Raw genomic sequence first — 21,748 nt, forward strand, 5'->3', positions numbered from 1 at the left:
TGAAAGTCTTTCCAAGGTCACTCTGAGCTTTGCCGAGGTGGTTCAGTGGTTAAATGCAGCACTGCAGGCTACTTCAGCTGACTGCAGTTCTACAGTTCGACTGTTCAAATCTCACCGGCTCAAGGTTGACTCAGCCTTCCATCCTTCCGAGGTGGGTAAAATGAGGACCCAGATTGTTGTTGGGGGCGATATGCTGACTCTGTAAACCGCTTAGAGAGGGCTGAAAGCCCTATGAAGCGGTATATAAGTCTAACTGCTATTGCTATTGCTGCTATTGCCTTAGAGCTTCTGTTTATTCCAAAGTAGGTTTCCAGATACTGAAAGTTTCCACAGGAAACAGCTGTATAAACAATTGTGTTCCTGCCCCTATCAGTTCTTAACCAAATAGCCTTCAAGGGAACAGCTTCTCTCTAAACAATTCAGATAATAAAACTTATGTTTCAAGTCCACTAGGTGGCAATGGTAATTGTATCAACTTTCAATTCTTGTCTTTTTCCACTCTGTCTTTAACTTTAAAAAAACAGAGCATAGAAAATACAAAAAGGAAAGCCAAAGAAAGAGGAAAAAGGAATCTTTAAAACAATTAGAGCTTAGATATATTCAGGGTGCCCACAAAGTCCAAAAGTAAAAGTATAGGAAAAGCGCAATAAGCCAATCCACATTCAACTGCAATTGAAGTCCAGCACGGCTTCCGAAAATAAAAAAGGGGGAAAAAATCTTCAATTCGCTGTCTTAAATCCGCCGCTTTCTCTCTAGTCAGCCTTTATTTTAAATTAAATTTCCAAATTTAGGGTGTTCTCTTTTCAATAGAAAAAAAGATTTAAAAACTCTCACCAAAACAACATGCTTCTCTCCTGTGCTTGTGTAAAGGAGCTGTCAGCAGTTTCAGCAGCCTGGGGGCTGACGTGATCGCTGGGAAGAGGGGCTTTTTCTGGGTCATCAGAGACTTTGCGGGTGTCTCTGGGACCACAGGATCTGCCCCTACCTTTCACTGACTCTTCGGGATGGTTTAGGTCCGGATTGGCCCATCCAAACAATCCGAATTCAAAGGAAATCCCAGAGATACCGGAAAAGTCACCGAACCACCGTGACGTGTAGGACCTTACAAACCCAGTTTTTCGTTTCATTATCATGGGATACGTATTTTTGCTTTCATTCATGGAAAGTCTCCATCGGCCTATGAAAAATCTGATTCTGGCATCATTCCAGCCTTTTGGCCATTCTGCTCACTGTAACGTTTATTCGTTTTTAATGTTGTATGCTGCCATGGGCCACTTTTTAATTGTGAAGCCTTACAAATGAAATAATTCTTCAAAGGAAAAGAAGGAGAAGGAAAAGTCCATGATAGGCAAATCCTTGAAATCACCAGCAGCTCTGTGCATTGTTAGAAGTTCTGCTTTATTCTATAGAAATGGTAGAGAGTTATTATACAGCCATACAGAATTGGGTCACTTTGGGTTAGTTGATCAATCTCTCAGCTTTCATTGGGGATAAGATCAGGAGGAAAGTCCAGGTATTTAACCTTGAATTTTCAAAATGGAAGATTTACAGGTAATAAATAAATGTCTCATACAATTACCTAAGCTCGACATGAGCTGTAGAAAGCTCAGGGGGATGTACCAAAAAAGGATTGGACATTATTCTGATAGGAATGTTGAGTAATGTTCCTAATATGACAGACCCTTCAAAAAACCTTGCGGTCCTCTATTCTTGATCCATTTAAATTGTGCTAGGAACCTTTTTGTGGGTCCAATATTTAAGGATGAGCAATAGTTGAAATTATGAAAAAAAAACATTATGAAACAAAACATGAATATGAAACAAATGAAGGGGACTGATCGTAATATTTTCAGTTGGAGGTGGGTTTTCCGTCATTCTAACTCTGTTCTGACTATTTTGAAGAGTTCATGGGAACTTTCGTGAGTTTCCTTCCTCAAAATAGCAGGACCAGTCCCCTTCACTTTTCATCAGTCATGCCACTGAATATTGGGGATAACCCAGAGAAACTGCTTATTTCACTTGAAACATCCTCATCTTTTGGGCAGCATCCTTAGAATACTTTTTCTTCTTTCTCTTCTACAGTCTTGTTTTGGATTTCGAGCTCTTTATCATTGGCTTTCGACAGCTGCCCACAGCACTCTTGGCCTGGCTCTGCATGTTCCTCTACACCTTATTTGTGCCCTTTCAGGCTCTGCAAATGTGGTCAGGCTGCTTGAAGACGACCAGGTTCCCCAACCTCTTGACGGTCACCTTGGTGTTCCTGATGCTTCTCTGCCATGCTGCAGTGCTGGGATTCTTCCCCGTCTATATTGCTGTCTACTGTAATTTGGGAATTGCCTCCCGTAAAATTGTCCTCTTGGAGCAGGTATGGCATTGGGGCAGCAAAAAAAAAAGTGGGTACAGGGGAAAGGAGTTCTTAAACAGAAATGGGAGAAGCGAAGGTTGACGTTTGAAGTGAGGTTGGATTTATGAAGGAATTCTGGTTGCCCCAATACATCTCAGTGTGGAACGTATAGCAAGCGCTAGAAAGGCCCCCTGTAGCATTAATGTAAACTTCCATACACAGGCCATATATTTGCCATTGTACAGAGAAGACATTGAATTGAATTGAATAATTGAATTGAATAAATTTATTTATAGGCCGCCCTTTTCCCTGAGGGGACTCAGGACGGCTTACAACGTATAGGGGAGGGAGTACACACTGACATATAAAACAGTACGTAATTAAAAATAGAAGCACATTCATCATTAGGGAGGGGACGGATTATAATCTTTAACCCCAGGCCTGACGGGATAACCAGATCTTGAGGGCTGTGCGGAAGGTCTGGAGGGTGGTGAGGGTACGAATCTCCATGGGGAGATCGTTCCAAAGGGTCGGAGCTAATACTGAAAAGGCTCTCCTCTGCGTAGTCGCCAGTCGACACTGACTGACGGATGGAACTCGGAGGAGGCCTAATCTGTGTGATCTAATAGGTCGCAAGGAGGTAATTGGCAGGAGGCGGTCTCTCAAGTACCCAGATCCACTACCATGGAGGGCTTTATGGGTGGTAAGTAGCACCTTGAAGCGCACCCGGAGATCAACAGGTAGCCAGCGCAGCTCGCGGAGGTGTTATGTGGGCGAACCGAGGTGCACCCACAATCACTCGCGCGGCCGCATTCTGTACTAGCTGAAGTCGCCGGATGCTCTTCAAGGGCAGCCCCATGAAGAGCACGTTGCAGTATTCCAGCCTAGAGGTCACAAGGGCACGAGTGACTGTTGTGAGAGCCTCCCAGTTCAGGTAGGGTCGCAACTGGCGCACCAGGTGAACCTGGGCAAATGCCCCCCTGGTCACAGCCGACAGATGGTGGTCAAAGGTCAGCTGTGGGTCCAGGAGGACTCCCAAGTTGCGAACCCTGTCTGAGGGGTATAATATTTGGCCCCCAGCCTGAGTGATGGAACACTAGCCAAATTATTGGGAGGGAAACACAACAGCCACTCGGTCTTTTCCGGGTTGATACAAGCTTGTTAGCCCTCATCCAGTCCCTAACGGCTTCAAGACCCCGGTTCATCACGTCCACCGCTTCATTGAGTTGGCACGGGGCGGACAGATACAACTGGGTATCGTCCGCATATTGGTGGTATCTTATCCCGTGCCTCCGAATGATCTCGCCCAGCGGTTTCATGTAGATGTTAAATAGTAGGGGGGACAAGACCGACCCCTGCGGCACCCCATATGTTAGGGGCCTAGGGGTCGAACTCTGCCCCCCAACCAACACCGACTGCGACCTGTCCGAGAGGTAGGAGGAGAACCACTGCAAAACAGTGCCTCCCACCCCCACCTCCCGCAGTCGTCGCAGAAGGATACCATGGTCGATGGTATCGAAAGCCGCCGAGAGGTCAAGGAGAACCAAGATGGAGGCATGGCCTCTATCCCTGGCTCTCCAGAGATCATCGGTCAATGCGACCAAAGCGGTTTCTGTGCTGTAACCAGGCCTGAAGCCGGACTGGAATGGGTCAAGACATGCCACCCTCACTCCATGTTTAGGTAGCTTTCTTCTGTCTGGCATCCAGTAGTGGATTCAGCCACTTTGAACCACTTCAGGAGAATCAGTTGTTAACTTTCTGAGCAGTTTGGTGAAATGGTTGTTGGAAGAAATCATTTGGGCAGAGAACCGGTTGCTATGCTTGTATCCTCTGAATGGCCTGGACCAACCCCAAATAGACTCATTAAAGATAGGCCAGGTTAAAGATACATACTTCCCTATACATTGCCCTGAAGAAGATATACAGTACATTTTTAAAAAATCTTGTGACAGAAGATATGGTCCTTAGCAGACATCGTCAAGTATATGTCATATATAAATGGTGACAGTAGCACTTGCCATGGCCCTAAATATGTTCTTCTTACTAGCTAGAATAAAAGCAGATTTCATCCAAGCAAGATGTTTAGTAGAAAGATAGTATAGCTGACAGTTAGCCAAGTGAGTAAGCAGGGGCCATTTCTGTCTGAAAAGTCTAGACAGGCAGAGTGGGGAGCACCATGGGATCCATAGGATCCACCATGGGAACATGGGAACAACATGACTCAACTTCACGCTGTTTCCTTGCTCGTTCCCCTGTCTGGCACAGATCCGGTTCCTGATGAAAAGCTACTCATTTCTGCGAGAATCGATGCCTCCTCTTCTCCATGCCAGGAACCAAGTTGGTGAGTTTGACTTGGAGGTTCGTGCTGACTGCGATAGCTACAAGTCACCCTCATAGTCCCCAAACTGATTTTCCACCAATTGCAGCATTGAGTTGTAGCATAAGATAATCATGTAACCATTGGCTTCCACATGCTGATTGCTATCACAGACTTTCTCAACCTATGAAAGAATTGGATTACACTTTCTATTTGCGTGTCAGTGATTTGGTATGGTAGATGTTGTAATAGATTTTAAGTGTTGCAAAATTCTAAGAAAAGTATAATATGGAAGCAAAGCAAAGGAAACCTCTTGCCTGGGTCAAGTACATTTCTCCAAATTCCTCACAAATCACAATTTCTCCTATTTGCCAGCCTTCATATTGCAGAAAGAACTGCAGAATTAGGTGATTAATCCTTGTGAATACATGGAATTCCTTGTTTGTTGCTTTTGTTACCAATGGAGGCAGATTTTCAGAAAGCTGAATTCTGCATCCTGTATCACACCTTAACTACTTTTTGTACATGAGATGAATCATAAACTATGCTAATAAGAAGAGCTGTGGTGGCACAGTGTTTAGAATGCAGCATTGCAGGCAGATTCTATCAACTGCTAGATGTTTGATTCTCACCAGCTCAAGGTTGATCTTCCATCCTTCCAAGGTTCGTAAAATGAGGACCAGATTGTTGGGGACAATATGCTGACTCTGTAAGAGAGGCTGTAAAGCTTTATGAAGCTATATATACTGTAAGAATAATTGTTATTGCTATTGCTATTGTCATGTACAGATTAAGCTTTGCTTAATTTCCACTTGAGCAACATGCAAGCTCCAGGGCAACTATTTCTTCAGTGCAGCTGAAGTTTCAACCATTCCTTTGCTTCTTTCCCTCCCACTCCAGGGAAGATAAGCTGTCCTGAATTCTCAACCTACTTATATTTTCTCTTCTGCCCAACTTTGATCTACAGAATGAGCTATCCAAGGTAACTCTTGCATATTGTTTTTTGGGCTCCCTGGTTTCTCAGCTCTGTGAGAAAAAGAATGGGCAAAATGGGCTTCAGGAGATACAGTTCATGCCCCCAGAGCAACCTTGTAACCATTGTATTTTCCAAGAAAAGGGAACTACTCTGTTATATCTCAACTCAATCCCTGCTCCTTTCCTTATAGAGATCCATACATCCGCTGGAGTTACGTCATCCGAAAACTGGTCGAGGTGAGAAAACACATTAAGTTTTCATTGACGGGGCTTTTTCTGGCCTCTCTGTGAATTAGAAATGTGCTTGGGGACTATTGGATTTTTGCACAAGACTCAGCTAGACTGGTAACCCTAAGGTGTCTTAGCTGGCCAAGGGAGTAAATACCAACAATACTGTTTTAAGAAGCCCTGGGTGACCAAAGGCCACCATTTAAATTTCCCAGAGTTCTGTAGCCTTGAGTGAATGAGTTATAACATTTCTCCTGAGACATACTTGATGCAATCATTCACTTTCCTAAGAGATGTTCAATTTAAAACTTTAGACACAATGTACGTATTTTCAAATATCTCCCACAGGAAAAGGAAAGGAAAAAGGGGTTTGGAAGAGAGCAGAGTTGGTGGAATTTAACCACTCAGGATGTGTGTAGTGCAGAAATCTATGACAGATTGACTAAAATTAAACAGAAGAGGGCTGGTGTTGGAGGACAGTATTTGGGTTTTGTAGGATATTAAAATGGCAGCCAAATCCAGCTTCTGAGATCATAGACCAGAAGAAGGATTCTCTTAGTCATAGTTGAGAGCTGACAACCTGTATGCCTTGCCAGAACAACATGGAGATGCCAGTAGGTCGCTAAGGTAGAGTTTTTTCTCTGTTCCACAGTTCTTGGCTGGTATATATTTTGTGAATTTCCTTCTGAAATACTACTTCATCCCTAACTTGGCAACATGCATAAGCAGCCTTTCACCATCAAAACCCTGCTGCTCTCCATCTTTGATTCAGTTATACCCGGTATGTGGAAACAATTGTGATTTCATTTGTTTAATGGGATTAAGCAGTAATGCTACGCAATTGGATGTTGACCTCATCTGTAGAAGAAACAGGAAGCCTCAAACACAATCAGGATGATTTATCACATTTTAGAGAAAGTGAAGGGACATACTACAGGTAGTTCTCAACATACAACCATTTGTTTAGTGACCTTCGACAGAACTGAAAAAGGGACTTATAATGTTTTCAGTTACGATCATTGCAGCATTCCCATGGTCACGTGATCAAATACATGCCATAATACTGGTGGGAAAAGTCGTAAAATGGGGGCAGTCGTAAAATGGTCTCATTTAACAATACCAATTTTGGACTCAATTGTGGTCATACGACCAGGACTATATGTATCAGATAAGTGGTACATAGCCATCAGAGTTATTTTGGATAACGATGCGCAGCATATATATTTAATCAATAAATAGTTACTTCATACAACAAGCCAAAATATTTATGATTTTGGCCTATATGTAACTGCTACAGAAAATGATGGTGTAGGAAAGAAGGCGGGGCTTAGCAGTGAGAAGATGGAGTTTCAGGCTACTCCTGAAATTCCCCTATTCCGAAGGAATTTTGGAGGGTCGTCGGACCCTAGCTGTCCCGGAGAGACAGTGAAAGGTGAGGGGAGATCCAGTGACCTCAGAGACGTTCGCAAAGTCTCTGGGGGGCTTGGAATTAACCCCTCCTGCCAACTCCTTTCTGGATTAGCTGTATGCTAACCGAAACTGCAGGTTGCCCCTAAGAAAGGTGGAAGTGGATTCAACTGGTAAGCTGATTTTATTACTCAAAGAGAGACGGTCCGCACTAAAATTTAAGCTAATTGAAACCAAAGAACAGAAGAATCTAGTGGCGAATTGGTTTTTTTTTAATGGATTTATGGCCGGTGGTTACCCTATTTCTTAAACGCTTCAAGGAATTCGTCAACATTCCCCCCTGACTCTTTCTAAGTGGGTTGTAAAACTAATCTACTACAAATTGGCCCTTCACGATTTGACACTTTTATTGCTTGGCTGTGTTGGTCTAAGATCAGATAAGATCGCACAGCTCCCAGCGTGTTTTTACTTGCAAATATCTTAGGGTCTCTAACTGCGTCACAACATGGCATCGATTTATATTCCCAAGGGCTCGTTTCAAATACTTTTTTCTACATTTCAAAACTGTTTGATTCATATCAAAGATTTGGGAAAAAAAACTAGATTATTTGACATTAAAATATGAAGAAGAAGGTGAGAACGTTGAATGTTTGAATGTTCCTGAAATACAAATAAAGAATGTGAGAAATGATGATGTCTGGTCTATCTCGGAGGAAGAAAGAAATGCAGTGCTGGAAAGGGGGGTAGCTGCACAGAAGATTCATCTTAAGAGACAGAGCGCAGGAGAAATGAGAAGTATTAAAGAATCTACACTTTATGAAATATCATTGGCAGATTTCTTAATTCCACCCTTGAGAATTAAAGTCAATTTGAAAAGTTTAACAAGCCTGGGACAACATTATTATCTCATCAGAGACATCCTGAGCAAAAAGGTGCGAAGATATCCCTGTTTGGACTTGCTTATAAAAACATTTGGTAAATCTATTCAACGAATGGCAATAGGACTGAGAAGGTTTTGTTATTGGAGAGACATAGGCTGACAGATGGAAGAATACAATTTAAAATTAGCTAAATCTAATTACTCTTATTTGTAATAGATATAGCTGAATATAATTGATATGGATAGTAATGTATATAATGTGGAGTTGATATGATAAATAATAATTGGATATGAGAAAGGAAGGTTGGAAATACTTTGGACTATATATAAAGGTTATTAATCACAATAATTATCACTATTAAAAATAAAATAAATATATACAGTTAATGTTATTTATGGGGAAAATGTTATGATATACGATATAACTACATAAAGAAGGGAGAATGATAATAAACTATACTGCATGGAAGATGGAATATTTGGTATTAAATATTATGGATGTTCAGCTAAAATAGGATATGAGGATTTGATGTTAATAGAGGATTTTACAAACAAGTAAATGAAATGTCAGCAGGTGTTATGGATTAATTCTTTGGCATAGTCAAGGATGAAGGATGTTTAAATAACTGTAGTTAACTAAAAGTGGAGGTATAATGATGTCAACGTTTGAGTTAAGATATTTGAATTAATATGAATTAATGGAAGAGATGCACCAAAACATGTTGCAACCAGCTGATATACTTTTTTTTAATATACCTGTGTTCTTTTTGTTTGTTTGTTTTTTGTTTTTTTTTTTTTTTTTTCCCTGCCTTGTCTTTTTTCTTTTTGTCTTTTTTTTTGTTTTTGTTTTATTTTTATTTTCCCACTGGTGTGGGCATGTATTGTTTAAGAGTATTATTATTATCAATATTTTTAAATAATAATTACAGTCAAATGAAAATGGATATATGATGATGGTGATATGTATGAATATTGATTAAAATGCTTCAGTTAACATGAGTTATGTTTGTTGACTGTGGAGGAGATGTACGAAAGTTTATTTGTGACCGACTGATACACTTTCTATAGCATGTAAAGAAAGATGTTGTACTTGTTTTAAATTAAAATTAAAAAAATTAATTAAAAAAAGAAAAGAAAATGATGATGTAGGTCTGGCAGGCTGCTCATTTTATTCATGATGAAAGTATGCGAAATAGACCAAAAGTCAAGCAAAGAAGTCTTTATGAATTCATTGTTGAATGATTCTGTTTCCAGTAAAAGTGCTTTCGCAACCTGCAGATATTTACTCTTTTCTTCTGCTTTTGCCTTAATTATTCTCCAAGTGCCATGGTCTATATCAGTGGTGGGATGCAAAAAATTTTACTAGCAGTTCTGCGGCCATGGCTTGGTGGGCGTGGCATGGCTTGGTGGGCGTGGCTTGGTGGATGTGCCAGGAAAAGGTTAGTGTAAAATCTCCATTTCCTTCTGATTATCTGGGAGTCAGGAAGCAGAGAATAGATGGGGTTGAGACAAGTCAGAAGTGGTATTTACCAGTTTTCCAAACTACTCAAAATTTCTGCTGCCGGTTCTCCAGAACTGGTCAGAACCTGCTGAATACCGTCTCGGCACTATATGCCCTTTTGAACATTGCCCAAATCCATCATCCTTCCTTGGAGTTCAAGTTGAACACCATCCGCATTGACAAAACTACTGTCAGTCAATTGCAAAAGCCAGCTTTGCATGGAGCAACTTATATCCTACAACAATACCTTTAACACCCTCAAACACTAACATCTGCCTATCCCTTGGACTCAATAGGTGGACAAAAGGGTCATAAAATCAGTCAAAAATCTGGTTGACTATGACCACCACCAACAATAATAATGGTGGTCTCACAAATCAATTTGCAGGTGTCTAAATCTTAGACAATGTAGGCTACAGCCTTCATTAAAAACAGGTGTATATCACACTAAAAGTGATCTTTTCCAGTCCTACATTGCCATGGTACTTTAATCCTTTTTAGTGACCACAGTTGGGACCACCAATATGAACATTAAGTGAAATGATTGCTAATTAGTATATAAAACTGCAAGTTCGTGTCAGTGTCTCTGACTCCATTTGGACACCAGTTGAATGGCATCAATGTGTAGGTGTCTAAATCTTTGACAATGCAGGGTTATAGCCTTAATTAAAAACAGGTACATCACACAAAAAGAGATCTTCTCAAGTCATACAGTGCCATGGTACTTTAGTCCTTGTTTAGTGACCATAGTTAGAACCAGCAACTTGAAAGTAAAATGGTTGCTAAGTAATAACTGTGTGGTGAGATTACTTCAGCTTTCTTTGGTTTTGTTTTACAAACCTTTGAAGGTTATAAATGTAGGGTTGGTTGCAAAGTTTCTCATCACCATCATGACTGCAAACGGCCACTAATCAAGGTAGTTCCTAACAACGGGAACTAAAAAATAACATAGTCCAGCCATTCTGCTTTTCTTCCACTTGGATATGCCCAAAGTACGTTTAAAAAGTCAGTTGGACTTTCTTGGGTTTTTTTCTGTGAAAGCTTTATTTCTCATCCAAGAAGATTCTTAGTTCATTTTCAGAATTGAAGAAGCTTCTCCGATGAGAAGTGAAACATTTTTAAGGAAAAACCCCAGAATGTCAAGATGCCTTTTGTAAAGGTCTTTGGGACAATGATGACCTGGATGATTAAGAATCTCTATAGACATTCCATTAGGATATTAGCCTTAAAGTCTAACCTGATTTGCAATTGTCTTTCTTAAAGAGTGTCCGAAGACTTCAGCTAGTCCAGAACGCAGCCGTGCGAGCGATTGTGGGTGCACCTAGGTACACGCACGTTACACCTATCCTCTGTGAGCTGCACTGGCTGCCCATTGGTCTCTGGACACGCTTCAAAGTGCTAGTCGTTACTTATAAAGCCCTTCATGGCATCAGACTTGGGTACCTGGGAGACCGCCTTCTGCCAATTACCTCCCAAAGACCGATTCGATCACACAGACTAGGCCTTCTCCGGATCCCATCTGTCAGCAAATGTCGGCTGGCGACCCCCTGGGGGAGACCCTTCTCCGTTGCAGCTCCGGCCCTCTGGAATGAGCTCCCCGTGGAGATCCGGACCCTTACGACCCTCCAGGCCTTCCGTAAAGCCACTAAGTCCTGGCTACTCTGGCAGACCGGGGGCTGTTGAAGTATCCAGCCCCACGGTAACTATGAATGTTGTTGTATTTTAAATTGTTGTTTGTCTTATTTATTCCCTTTCCCCCTTTTTATTGTAAGCCGCCCGGAGTCCTCCGGGAGTGGGCGGCATACAAGACTAATAAACTACTACAACTACTAAACTACTAAATCTGTAACAATAATTGAATTTTTAATCTCTTCCTTCTCCCGAAAGTGGGAAGAATTAATAAGAGCCGAGGTGGCGCAGTGGTTAGGGTGCAGTACTGCAGGCCACTTCAGCTGACTGTTATCTGCAGTTCAGCGGTTCTAATATCACCGGCTCAAGGTTGACTCAGCCTTCCATCCTTCCGAGGTGGGTGAAATGAGGACCCAGACTGTGGGGGCGTATGCTGACTCTGTAAACCGCTTAGAGAGGGCTGAAAGCCCTATGAAGCGGTATAGAAGTCTAACTGCTATTGCTATTGCTAATGTATTTCTTTACCTCTCTCATTCAGGGATATCATTACTATTCGTGGTCTTCTATTTCTTCCAGGACTGGCAAAACATATTTGCTGAGATCCTGCGCTTTGCGGACCGTTCTTTCTACAAGGTGATGACAAGGGAAAATGAGAGGGGGGAGTGGGGGCAAGAAAGATATGGGAAGTCTGGATTTCATTCCTCATGGATATACTATTTTTAACAGTTTATTTATACATTTCATTTAACATACAAAAGTACTTTGTGAACAGTGTATTAATTAGGTCAATTTGCGTACGTAATAATACTTTTCCAGCTCCTAACTTCTACGTCTATTATCCAACCTTTTATAAAACATACCCCATGTTCAAAAATACTCTGTATCTTCTTCTTCTATCTTTAATGTCAGTCTGTCCATTTCTGCATCTCATGGATATAACTTGAATGGTCCATTGGCCGTGAAGAACAGTTTGAAAAACTTTGGAAAGAGTTCTAAGAGGTTATGGTTCTGAAAGAAAAGCAAATTTCAACTTGCCTAAACAACTGTACTGAAGAAACTGACATTGAACTATCCGATTGCTTGTAATCAAAGTAATAAATACGGGTGGTCCCTCATGTAGCAACTGGGTGCACTTACAACTATGATGATAAAGTTATGATCAATCCTGACATTTACAACCTCTGCAGGTCTGTAAATAGAAGGAAAGTAGAAAGATTGCAAACATGTATTTTCTGTACTAATTGTTTTAATGGGCTTCTAAAATATTTTAATTTTTGCTTTTATCATATGGCACCGCAGTCACTTGAGGTGAGATAGGCAGCTCTGTAAATTCAACAATAAATTAGGCAAATAAAAAACATAGCTTAACAACTACTTAACAACTTTGTTGCTGCTCCCAATTGTGGTCACTAAATGATGACCACCTGTGGAAACATGTATGTTTAGGGACAATAAGAGGCCTGGTTGGCAGTTGCACTGGTTTCCCCACTGACTTAGTGATGGAAATTCTAATCCCGACTGCCCTTGTAACTCAAGGACTACCTATAACAGACAATCTAGAGTGGATTGTTCCCTTCCTTGCCAAAATACAGTGATGTTCCCATTTGAAGCCTGGCATTTCTATGTTTTTCATGCTCTTTATTTCATTCTTCCTGTCTAGGACTGGTGGAATTCCACATCATTCTCGGCATTTTTTCGGTCATGGAATGGGATTGTACACGATTGGCTGTACTGCTATATTTATCAAGATTTTCTGTGGGTAGGTAAGGCCGTAATGGGCTGTGAGAATAATCTTTGGGGGCAGGAGGAAGAACTGCAGCCAGGGCAATGGTCCAAAAGAGATGTCTCAGCTCAGAGCAGGATTGCGGGTAGAATAACATCTCAGGAGGGATTCTTCCTTGTGGCTCAGAAAATAAAGGTCAGGAAGGGGGAAGCGCTTTCAGCCTTGCAAGATTCTATTTCTGAAACTTTGCAATAAAAGTACTATTATTGGTTTACTGTCTGGATTACCTGAAAGGACTGACAAGGTTACCAAACCCACCCTATATTACCCCCTAAAGTACACCTTCTCTGTGTAATTTCTCTATGCCTGTCTTCATAGTTTATTGGGGAAGACCAGGATGAGGTCTATAATTCACTTGTGCTCCTTCTCTTCCAGCTGATAGGAGGGAGAGCCCGAGCTGGAGCTATGTTCATGGTCTTCCTTTTGTCAGCGGTTATCCATGAATACCTCTTCACCTTGGCTTTTGGCTTCTTCTTTCCCATCTTCTTTGTGCTTTTTGCCATGACTGGAGGTTAGTACTGCCTCAGGAAATGGACTAATAAACCATCCCTCAGAGGATCCAAGCAAGGCCCATTAAAAAGTAATGCGGCATGGATTGCTCCTGTTGAATTCTGAGCGGCTCAAGGTTGACTCAGCCTTCCATCCGTCCGTGGTCTCGGTAAAATAAGGACCAAGGTTGTTGGGGCAATAGACTGACTGTAAACTGCTTAGAGAGGGTTGTAAAATACTATGAAGTGGTATATAAGTCTAAGTGCTATTGCTATTCTGTTCTGCCCTTTTGCTGGTCTGCGGTTCCCACACTTCCCAATTAACACTTTCATGTCCTTTTGATACATTTTCTCTACCACTTGTAGGTGGAATTGCTCCAAATTTATTCAAAATATATTAAGGAACAGGGGTCAACTTGGGATAAAGTCACAAGTGGACGCTGAATGGCCTTTCCTATATGGAATGAATAGGGGCAAAATGGGAGTAGTGTTTGCAGGAGACAATTAGTTTGTTTATTATTGTGAAGATTTACTTATCTGAGTTGTGCCTCATAGAGACTCCTTGCTAATATTTCATTGTACAACCTTGAAATTGGAAGCTATTGGCCTGGCAATTGTCCAAGGACTGATAAGGTCTGTTGTTGCAATTAAACTTCGAAAGGCTTATTTCCGGGACTTTGCTGGAAGTGAACACAAGGAATTCACATTAGCAAAAAAAAGGGGGTTCAGGACAAGGAGTCTGTTTTGATTCTGTTAATTCTAGGTCAGAACATGTTTCTCAATCTTGGTGACTTTGACTACAGCTTCCAGAATTCCCCAGGCACCCATCTACATTGCATTATTGCCCCATATGATGCACTGTGTGGTTAGGATGGAGGCAGCTTTTTCATGCTTGAGAAAGTTATTTTGGTGTAGTATTTTTTCAAATCTTGCTGGTCATTGACTGAGTAAACAGTGGGTTCTCTAAGAAAATTAAGGTTCTTTATTCCAGCAGTAGGGATAATGTAATCTCAAACAGGACCAGTTTTACAAATTAAAAGCCAGAGCAAAAACAAAATTAATAACTGGAAAACAAAATTTTGTTATTTCAGAAGTCCAATCACATTTCCAAAAATGTTTTAATCACAATAATCACTCAGATAAAAGAGCAACAGGAAAATAGCCTAGGTTCTAGGAACAGAGAGTTCCACCTGCAACGACAATGCTTTGAGAACTCTATTTCCCAAATTATTTACCTCCATGGAAGTAGGGATGGGCATATTGTCTTGTAATTAACATGGAAATTGCTATTATTTAGTTTCTTAATGAGCAATCTTCCTATTGTAGCAGTGGTAGGTTTCAATTTTTTTAGAAACTATTCTGTAGGTGTGTTTATGTTTATGTTTATGTTTATTAACATTTATAGGCCGCCCTTTCCCTGAGGGGACTCAGGGCGGCTTACATAAAATGGGGGAGGGGGGTACAAACAATAGACACAAAATAGTACATAAAGATAAAAATAGAAGCAACATTCATTCATCATTCGGGTGGAGACAGATTATCTTTATCCCCAGGCCTGGCGGGCTAGCCAGGTCTTAAGGGCTATGCAGAAGGTCTGGACGGTGGTGAGGGTACGAATCTCCACGGGGAGATCGTTCCAAAGGGTCGGAGCTACTACTGAAAAGGCTCTTCTCCGTGTGGTTGCCAGTCGGCACTGACTGGCAGATGGTACTCGGAGGAGGCCTAATCTATACGATCTAATTGGTCGCAGGGAGGTAAGTGTGGCCTGTTTTGAGGGAGTGGCTCAGTGGTCATGTGACCATGTAGGCGTGGCCAATTTGAAAAATGTGCTGAAACTCACTTAACAACACTTTTGCTTAGTAACCAAAATTTTGGACTCAATTGTGGTCATAAGTTCTGTCTTTTCTTTCTTTTTTTTTTTTTTTCTTTCTTTTTCTTCTTTCTTTCTTCTTTCTTTCTTTCTCTCTCTTTCCTTCCTTCCTTTTGTCTCTCTTCTTATCTATCTATCTTCTTTCATCTCCCACTCCTATTTTCTTTTCTTTCTTTTTTTCTTTCTCTTTTTTCTCTTTCTGTCTTCTCTCTCTCTCTCTCTCTCTCTCTCTCTCTCTGTGTCTGTCTGTTTGTCTTTCACTCTCTGTGTGGTTCTTTGCCTCTATCTCCCTCCCTCCTTCTGTGTCTCTCTCTGTCATTTTCTGTGTGTCTGTCTGTGTGCCTGTCTCTCTCTGTCTCTTTCTCTGTATCTCTTCCCTCCCTCTGTCTGTGTGGTGTGTGTTTCTCACTCTGTATGTGTGTCTGTCTCTGTCTGTCTTTCTGTCTCTGTCTCTCTCCCTCTCTCTCTCTGTCTATAAGCCGCTGTCGCTCCTGTTGTCCTGGATCAGGCTGAGCTGCCTGTCCTTCTTCAACACCTCCCAGGGTCGTCCAAAGTAGCGGGGCTCAGCAGGACCCTGGCCAAGGGCACGCACTGCCCGGTTTGCTGAATCCGAGAACGAAGGTGTGCGAGAGAGCCAGGGGTATTTTGTCTCTTCTATCTCCACGTTGCTCAGAAAAGCAACTCCGGAAAGTCCTTTGGTGGCGGCAGGCATCCTAGAACCTGTCTGCTAGCAAAGGACCTTCCCAAAGTTGCTTCTCTGGGCAACACGGAGACAGAAGGGACAAATTACCATCCGTTTTCCCTGTGCTCAGAAAAGCAACTTTGGGAAGGTCCTTTGCTAGCAGGCAGGTTCTAGGACGCCTGCCGCTACCAAAGGACCTTCCCGAAGTTGCTTTTCTGAGCACAGGGAAAACAGACGGTATTTTGTCCCTTCTGTCTCCCCGTTGCTCAGAAAAGCAACTCCGGGAAGGTCCTTTGGTGGTGGCAGGTGTCCTAGAGCCTGCCTGCTAGCAAAGGATCTTCCCGAAGTTGCTTTTCTGAGCAACGGGGAGACAGAAGGAACAAAATACCGGCCGGCCGGGACTGGTATACAGAGCTGGGGGCAGGGCAGGCTACTTCTGGGTCGCGAGAACTGGCAGGGAACGGCAGCAACCCACCCCTGCATTGTAGATAACAGTATTAGAAATCAATAAGTGGCAGATCTCCTTTGCTCAGTGTGGCTGGAATATACAAAATTAACCTTTTCTGTTTGTTCTCATAGCGTTCTTTAATTTTGTTCTCAATGATAAGAGAAAAGGCCCTTTCTGGAACATTCATATGGATATGCCTCTGTTTGGGCATAGCAATCTTTTCCTCCTTATACTGCCAAGAGTGGTTTGCACAGGCCCACTGTCCACTCAAGGAGGTGAGTAGACAGTTTATGTTGTGGAGTTGGAATAAGTCTTGGGTTCCCTCTTCATACCATTTTCATTATTGTAAATATCTCTTCTTCCAAGAGGGTCAAGCCTACAAGCTGGCATATATTCCATCTGCTAAAATTAAGATAAGAAGGTGGTGAATTCAGAACACCAGGAACTTGCAGATAAAATTGTTATAAAACTAAGAGCTTATTCTAATTCTGCTGGTATTGGCAATGGCTAATAGCAGCTCAGGGGATATAGTCTGTACACATATATGTATTTACTAATTAACTTGACAGACTGACCAACCGACTGACCATTAATTTGTGCCATTAAGTTGGTTCTGGTTCCTAGTGACAGCATAAATAGATCTTCTCCGTGTTGATCTATGCCTACTTGTTCTTTCAAGTCTCCCAATGATTCAGTCATAGCCAGTATAACTGACTCCATCCACTTTGCTACTGGTCATCCTTCTCTTTCCTTCCTTCCTTTTCCAACATTCTCTATTCCTAGCCTTAGTTACCTCTATCTATGCTAGCTCAAAATAAATATTTGATTTTTATTACCACCTATGCTAGCTTGAAATAAATATGTATTTGGTTTTTATCCTGCTTTTATTTCTGGTCAACTCAGGATATATATAAGTTCTATCTCATCACTATTGGGGAAAACATAGGCCCGGAATACATATTTGCACAAATGTGGAAACTACAGAAGGTATTGTTAAAAATGAGAACACAATGGTTTCAACTTTATTGCTTTCAGATATAAAGAGAGAGATAAAATAGGAAAAAAAATCCTCTCTAATCTGGCTGGAACCATTTAATTAAAGATTGCTTCATTATTCCTTAGATTACTTTATTAAGATTATGTCTGAGTCACCTTTTGGCCCTAAAACATTAAATAATTCAATCCAATCAATAAAATCCAATCATGTTAGCTGTATTTTGGGGCATTCATTTTATGGAGCCCTAAACAGGAAAAAAGACCAAATAAAAGGTCCATTGAGAGCAGCAGATATGCCCAGCATGTTGTCAACCATGTATATTGGCTCTCATTGGGAATCCAGCATATTTTGAGGACACCACGTTCTGTAATTTTTTATAGCAAGAATCTGTTTACAGCTGGAGATACTCACCTGCAGGGAGTTAAAGCAAATCTTTCTTCCTTCTCCTCATATTAGTAGCTGCAAAAGGTGGTCTGTGATATAGAAAATTCTGAGTCTAAGAGCCTTTGACAAGCAGCATCCTTCAACCCTGGGCTACCTTGGGTTGCCTCCATGAGTTGAAGGGCCTGAGAAGCAAAACTGACAGAGCCAGATCCATCCCAGAATAGGCTACGCCTGCAATTCAAAGTCTCTCCAGTGCTGCCTTTAACATTGCTGAAACTCTGGGAATGTTATTGTGCTGATGGGCTCCTGATTATGTTGGAACATTTATATGGCTGATCTTGCTGATCCAGATTTAAGCACATGATTAGCTGCAATTCTTAATTTATTTTGCCTCATGGCAGTTCTTTCCCTTCTAGTTTTCTATTTCTCTTGACATAGTCATCGTTTTCTTTTTTTCAGAAGACCTTCTGGGGGCAAGTGACTCCACGTTCCTGGTATTGCCACGCATAAGCAACTATTTCCAGCCTACTCTAACCTTCTACTTTGCTTCAAAAATGATGTCTCACAAGGGTAGCACATTACCTGCTGCTGCAGCAACAAGGACTCCCAGCACATCATGCATCCTCCCTCTCCATGGAAACTGCATTTGGAAATTCCTTACCTGAGAGTGCTAAAATTTGGTTTGTAGGTTTAAAGGCTCTCATCTAGTAGAGACAAAACATCTACAAAGATGCCTGCGGTGTGAAGTTTGTTGGTCTTCTTGGTGCTCAAAATCCAGCAAAAGGGGCTAAGGAAAATTTATAATGACAATCTTTAGTTGCCTCCAGGATTTACAAAACTAATTTTCATTCTTAAACTACTTAAAAGAAAACATGAAAGCTTCATCCTAAAATGTAGGTTATCCCACATCCCAGCTTTAATCCAAACTCTGTTGCTTTTATAACAGCATTCACCGTCCAGATACAGTTGAAATCCAGCTCCCACAAGTCCATTGATTAGGAATGATGGAAGTTAGAATTCAACAATATCAGAAGTACTGCTTATATTTTCTACCTTTAGACTTTCATTCAACATTTTATCTCCAGCAGTAAAGGAAGGGAATCTGAATTACCACCACAGTATCCATTCAATGCCTCCTTTAGTGGGTGAATGATTTTTGAAACTATATTTGGAAATAAAAACAGATTATGCTAAACCAATCTATTTTATTCTTTGACAAAGTAAATAACTTAGTAGACCAGAAAAAGTCTGTGGATATAGTATAACTATTCTTCAGCAAGGCATTTGATAAAGTAGACCAAGATCTACTTCTTGGTGAACAAGAAAAATGTGGGTAGACAGCATCTCACCAGTTCGATTTGTAACTGGCTGGCAAACATTGGCTGGGATATCTTTATTGCTTCTGATTTATATCCTGATTGAAAACCTTTGTGATCTGTTTGTCTGCTCATCATGCCATGTTTCTCATCCAAGAAGAAACAAGTTGCTCTTGCAGTACAGTATTTAAAAAAATCAAAACCTTTGTCACAATCTTCAATTGTTTGTTTCTCTTAATGTAACATGAAATGACATCTTTCACTTCACTGCAGAGGCTGAAGCATTGTCTGCAGACAGTATTTGAATGTGTGCACAGCATTCCATCAATTTCTTATTATAATTAACAAATTATTATAAATTAGACATAAATATATGTAATTATGTAGTAGATATAAGTTTTATAGATAGAAGAAACATTCCAATCATGAATCACCTGATGGCTGCCATCATTACTGACCATTGCTTATTTTGGCTGGAAATGACAGAACAATATCTGAACCCCTAATTAAGAATAACTGGAATAAAATGCCTATAGTGCGAGATTCCTTCTTAACTGTTTGTAGTAGCAGGGATGAAGTTCCCTCTTTCCAGGTCACAATCTCTCTCTCTATCTGGAGCATGGAAATCAACACAAACAGAACTAAGTTAACTTTTAATATAATGAACACGATCCTGTAGCCTCTATAAACAAAGAGCAAAAGAAAAACTGAGCACTGCTTCTCTCACTCCTGCAATTGGTGGAGGAGATAGGAGATGCTGCCAGACTTGAATATGATGCATGCCCCACCCGCCCCATCCCCTGCCCCACCTGCACTCCCAAATTGTGCCTGAACATCTTTCTTGAGTCTGCAGCTACACACTTTTCTCTTGGCTATTCTGTGCAGAAAACATCTCACTGCTGCTGCTCGGCTCCTTGAGGCACTAGGCAGGTGGTAATGGCGGCCATATGGGTTTCCTTTGCTGCCTGAGCACTCTGGGTGGCTAGCAGCCAAGCTGGCAAGCCAGGTGGCTGCCTCTAATCTGCCTGTTCTGTGTCTGTGCCCGGCTCTTACACCCGCGCCTGACTGTGCTGCCCTCTCACTTTTTTCCCTGCCTCCCCCAGCCGATGGTGCTGGCCAGGAGAAAACAGACGGCCAGCCTGTAGAGGAGGAGGAGGAGGGCACGTGGCTCTGTGATGTGCACCGGGGAACTGGGAAGGAAAGCATTTTCAGGTTGCAGCGCATGCTGAAACCACCTGCCACCTGAAACACGCTGCACTTGTTTGGCCTCTGCATGCACCCTTTTTGGAATGGGGTGGGGACACTACAGCCGAAAATCCTTTCATTGAAAAGGCTTTCATTGCAGTTCCCCAGGAAGCTTCGGGAATCAGGCGCCATGTGAAAGAGGATCCCGCCACATGGAACCCCCCCGAAAATGCGACGTGTGGAGTGGGTGGTGGAGCTACATTCAAAGTATAAGACGCACCCAGATTTTCACTCTCTTTTGGGGGGTGAAAAGGTGCATCTTATATTCCGAAAAATACAGTACAATTATTGGTCCCCGTTCTTACCAAGTAAAATTAGAAGATGGTAAGATATGGAAAAGATGCAGGACCGAATAGGAAACTCTGCCCTAAGACAACAAAAAGAGAATCCTACGCAAACAACCCAAACACCCATTGACTTCAACCTATGATCTGAGAATCCACATAACCAGGGACATGCAGTCAGGGGAGGCAGGGGAGGCAGAGCCTCACCACTATCATAAAAAAAAAAAAATGTAAAAGGAAAAAGCTGAGCTAGTTGCTGCCAGAATCACCATGGATGACTCTGCTCAGTGCTTAACTTTAAAAAAGCTTCTAAAAAGTGCTCTCTACAGGAGGCGGCAGGAGAATGAGGTGCCTCATCTAGTCTGACTTTATGATCACTCGAGCAGAGCTAAGCAAGGGTTAAAAGCTGAAAAATTCCTGATGTAGATGAGGCACGTCGTTCTCCTGCCTCCTGTAGAGGGTGTTTTTTTAGAGGCTTTTTAGAGGCTCTGGCAGCAACTAGCTCAGCCTGACCTCAGCTCATGCCTTTTTTCTTTTACATTTTTTTTTCTTTTGATGATGGCAGGCAAGAGCAGAGTTGAAATCCTCTCTGAAACAGCTGGAAAAGGTACATGTGTGGGTCGGGGGGGGAGGAATTCAAAAAGTTTGCATGTAGAGCCACGTTGCCTTTTCAAACACACACACACACACACACACACACACAGCTGAATAAAAGTATATAAGCCCAGCTTCACTGATTACAATTTGAAAAGGCAATGTGGCTCACCTGCAATCAAAGGCTCGGATCGGAAGGCAGCAGGGGAATGGGGGCGGGGTATGGCAAGGAGCTGCTTTCAAGCCATTGGAAAATATCTCCAATCCAACTTCTGTGTTTGTGTTTGTTTGAGAGTGAGTGAGTGAGTGAGAGAGGGATCCAACTTCTCTGTGTGTGTGTCTGTTTGAGAGGGGGGAGAGAGGGAGGAAGGAGGGG

The 21,748-nt window shown here is 41.8% G+C and overlaps 1 protein-coding gene across 1 annotated transcript in view; it reads left to right on the forward strand.

The window, feature by feature from the left end:
• The window catches only part of LOC116504372 (sterol O-acyltransferase 2-like), a 43,910-nt gene extending 25,371 nt beyond the window's left edge, over positions 1-18,539 (forward strand). Inside the window, 12 exon segments of the mRNA XM_032211352.1 lie at positions 2,083-2,365; positions 4,610-4,685; positions 5,562-5,643; positions 5,828-5,873; positions 6,517-6,546; positions 6,579-6,645; positions 11,820-11,914; positions 12,942-13,040; positions 13,440-13,575; positions 16,684-16,735; positions 16,737-16,827; positions 18,393-18,539. Of these exon segments, the coding sequence (XP_032067243.1) occupies positions 2,083-2,365; positions 4,610-4,685; positions 5,562-5,643; positions 5,828-5,873; positions 6,517-6,546; positions 6,579-6,645; positions 11,820-11,914; positions 12,942-13,040; positions 13,440-13,575; positions 16,684-16,735; positions 16,737-16,827; positions 18,393-18,443 (1,108 nt within the window). The 3' untranslated portion in view covers positions 18,444-18,539.
• Positions 18,540-21,748: the final 3,209 nt, after the last annotated feature.

The sequence above is a fragment of the Thamnophis elegans genome, chromosome 2, assembly GCF_009769535.1.
Source record: "Thamnophis elegans isolate rThaEle1 chromosome 2, rThaEle1.pri, whole genome shotgun sequence".
Classification (NCBI taxonomy): Eukaryota; Metazoa; Chordata; class Lepidosauria; order Squamata; family Colubridae; genus Thamnophis; species Thamnophis elegans.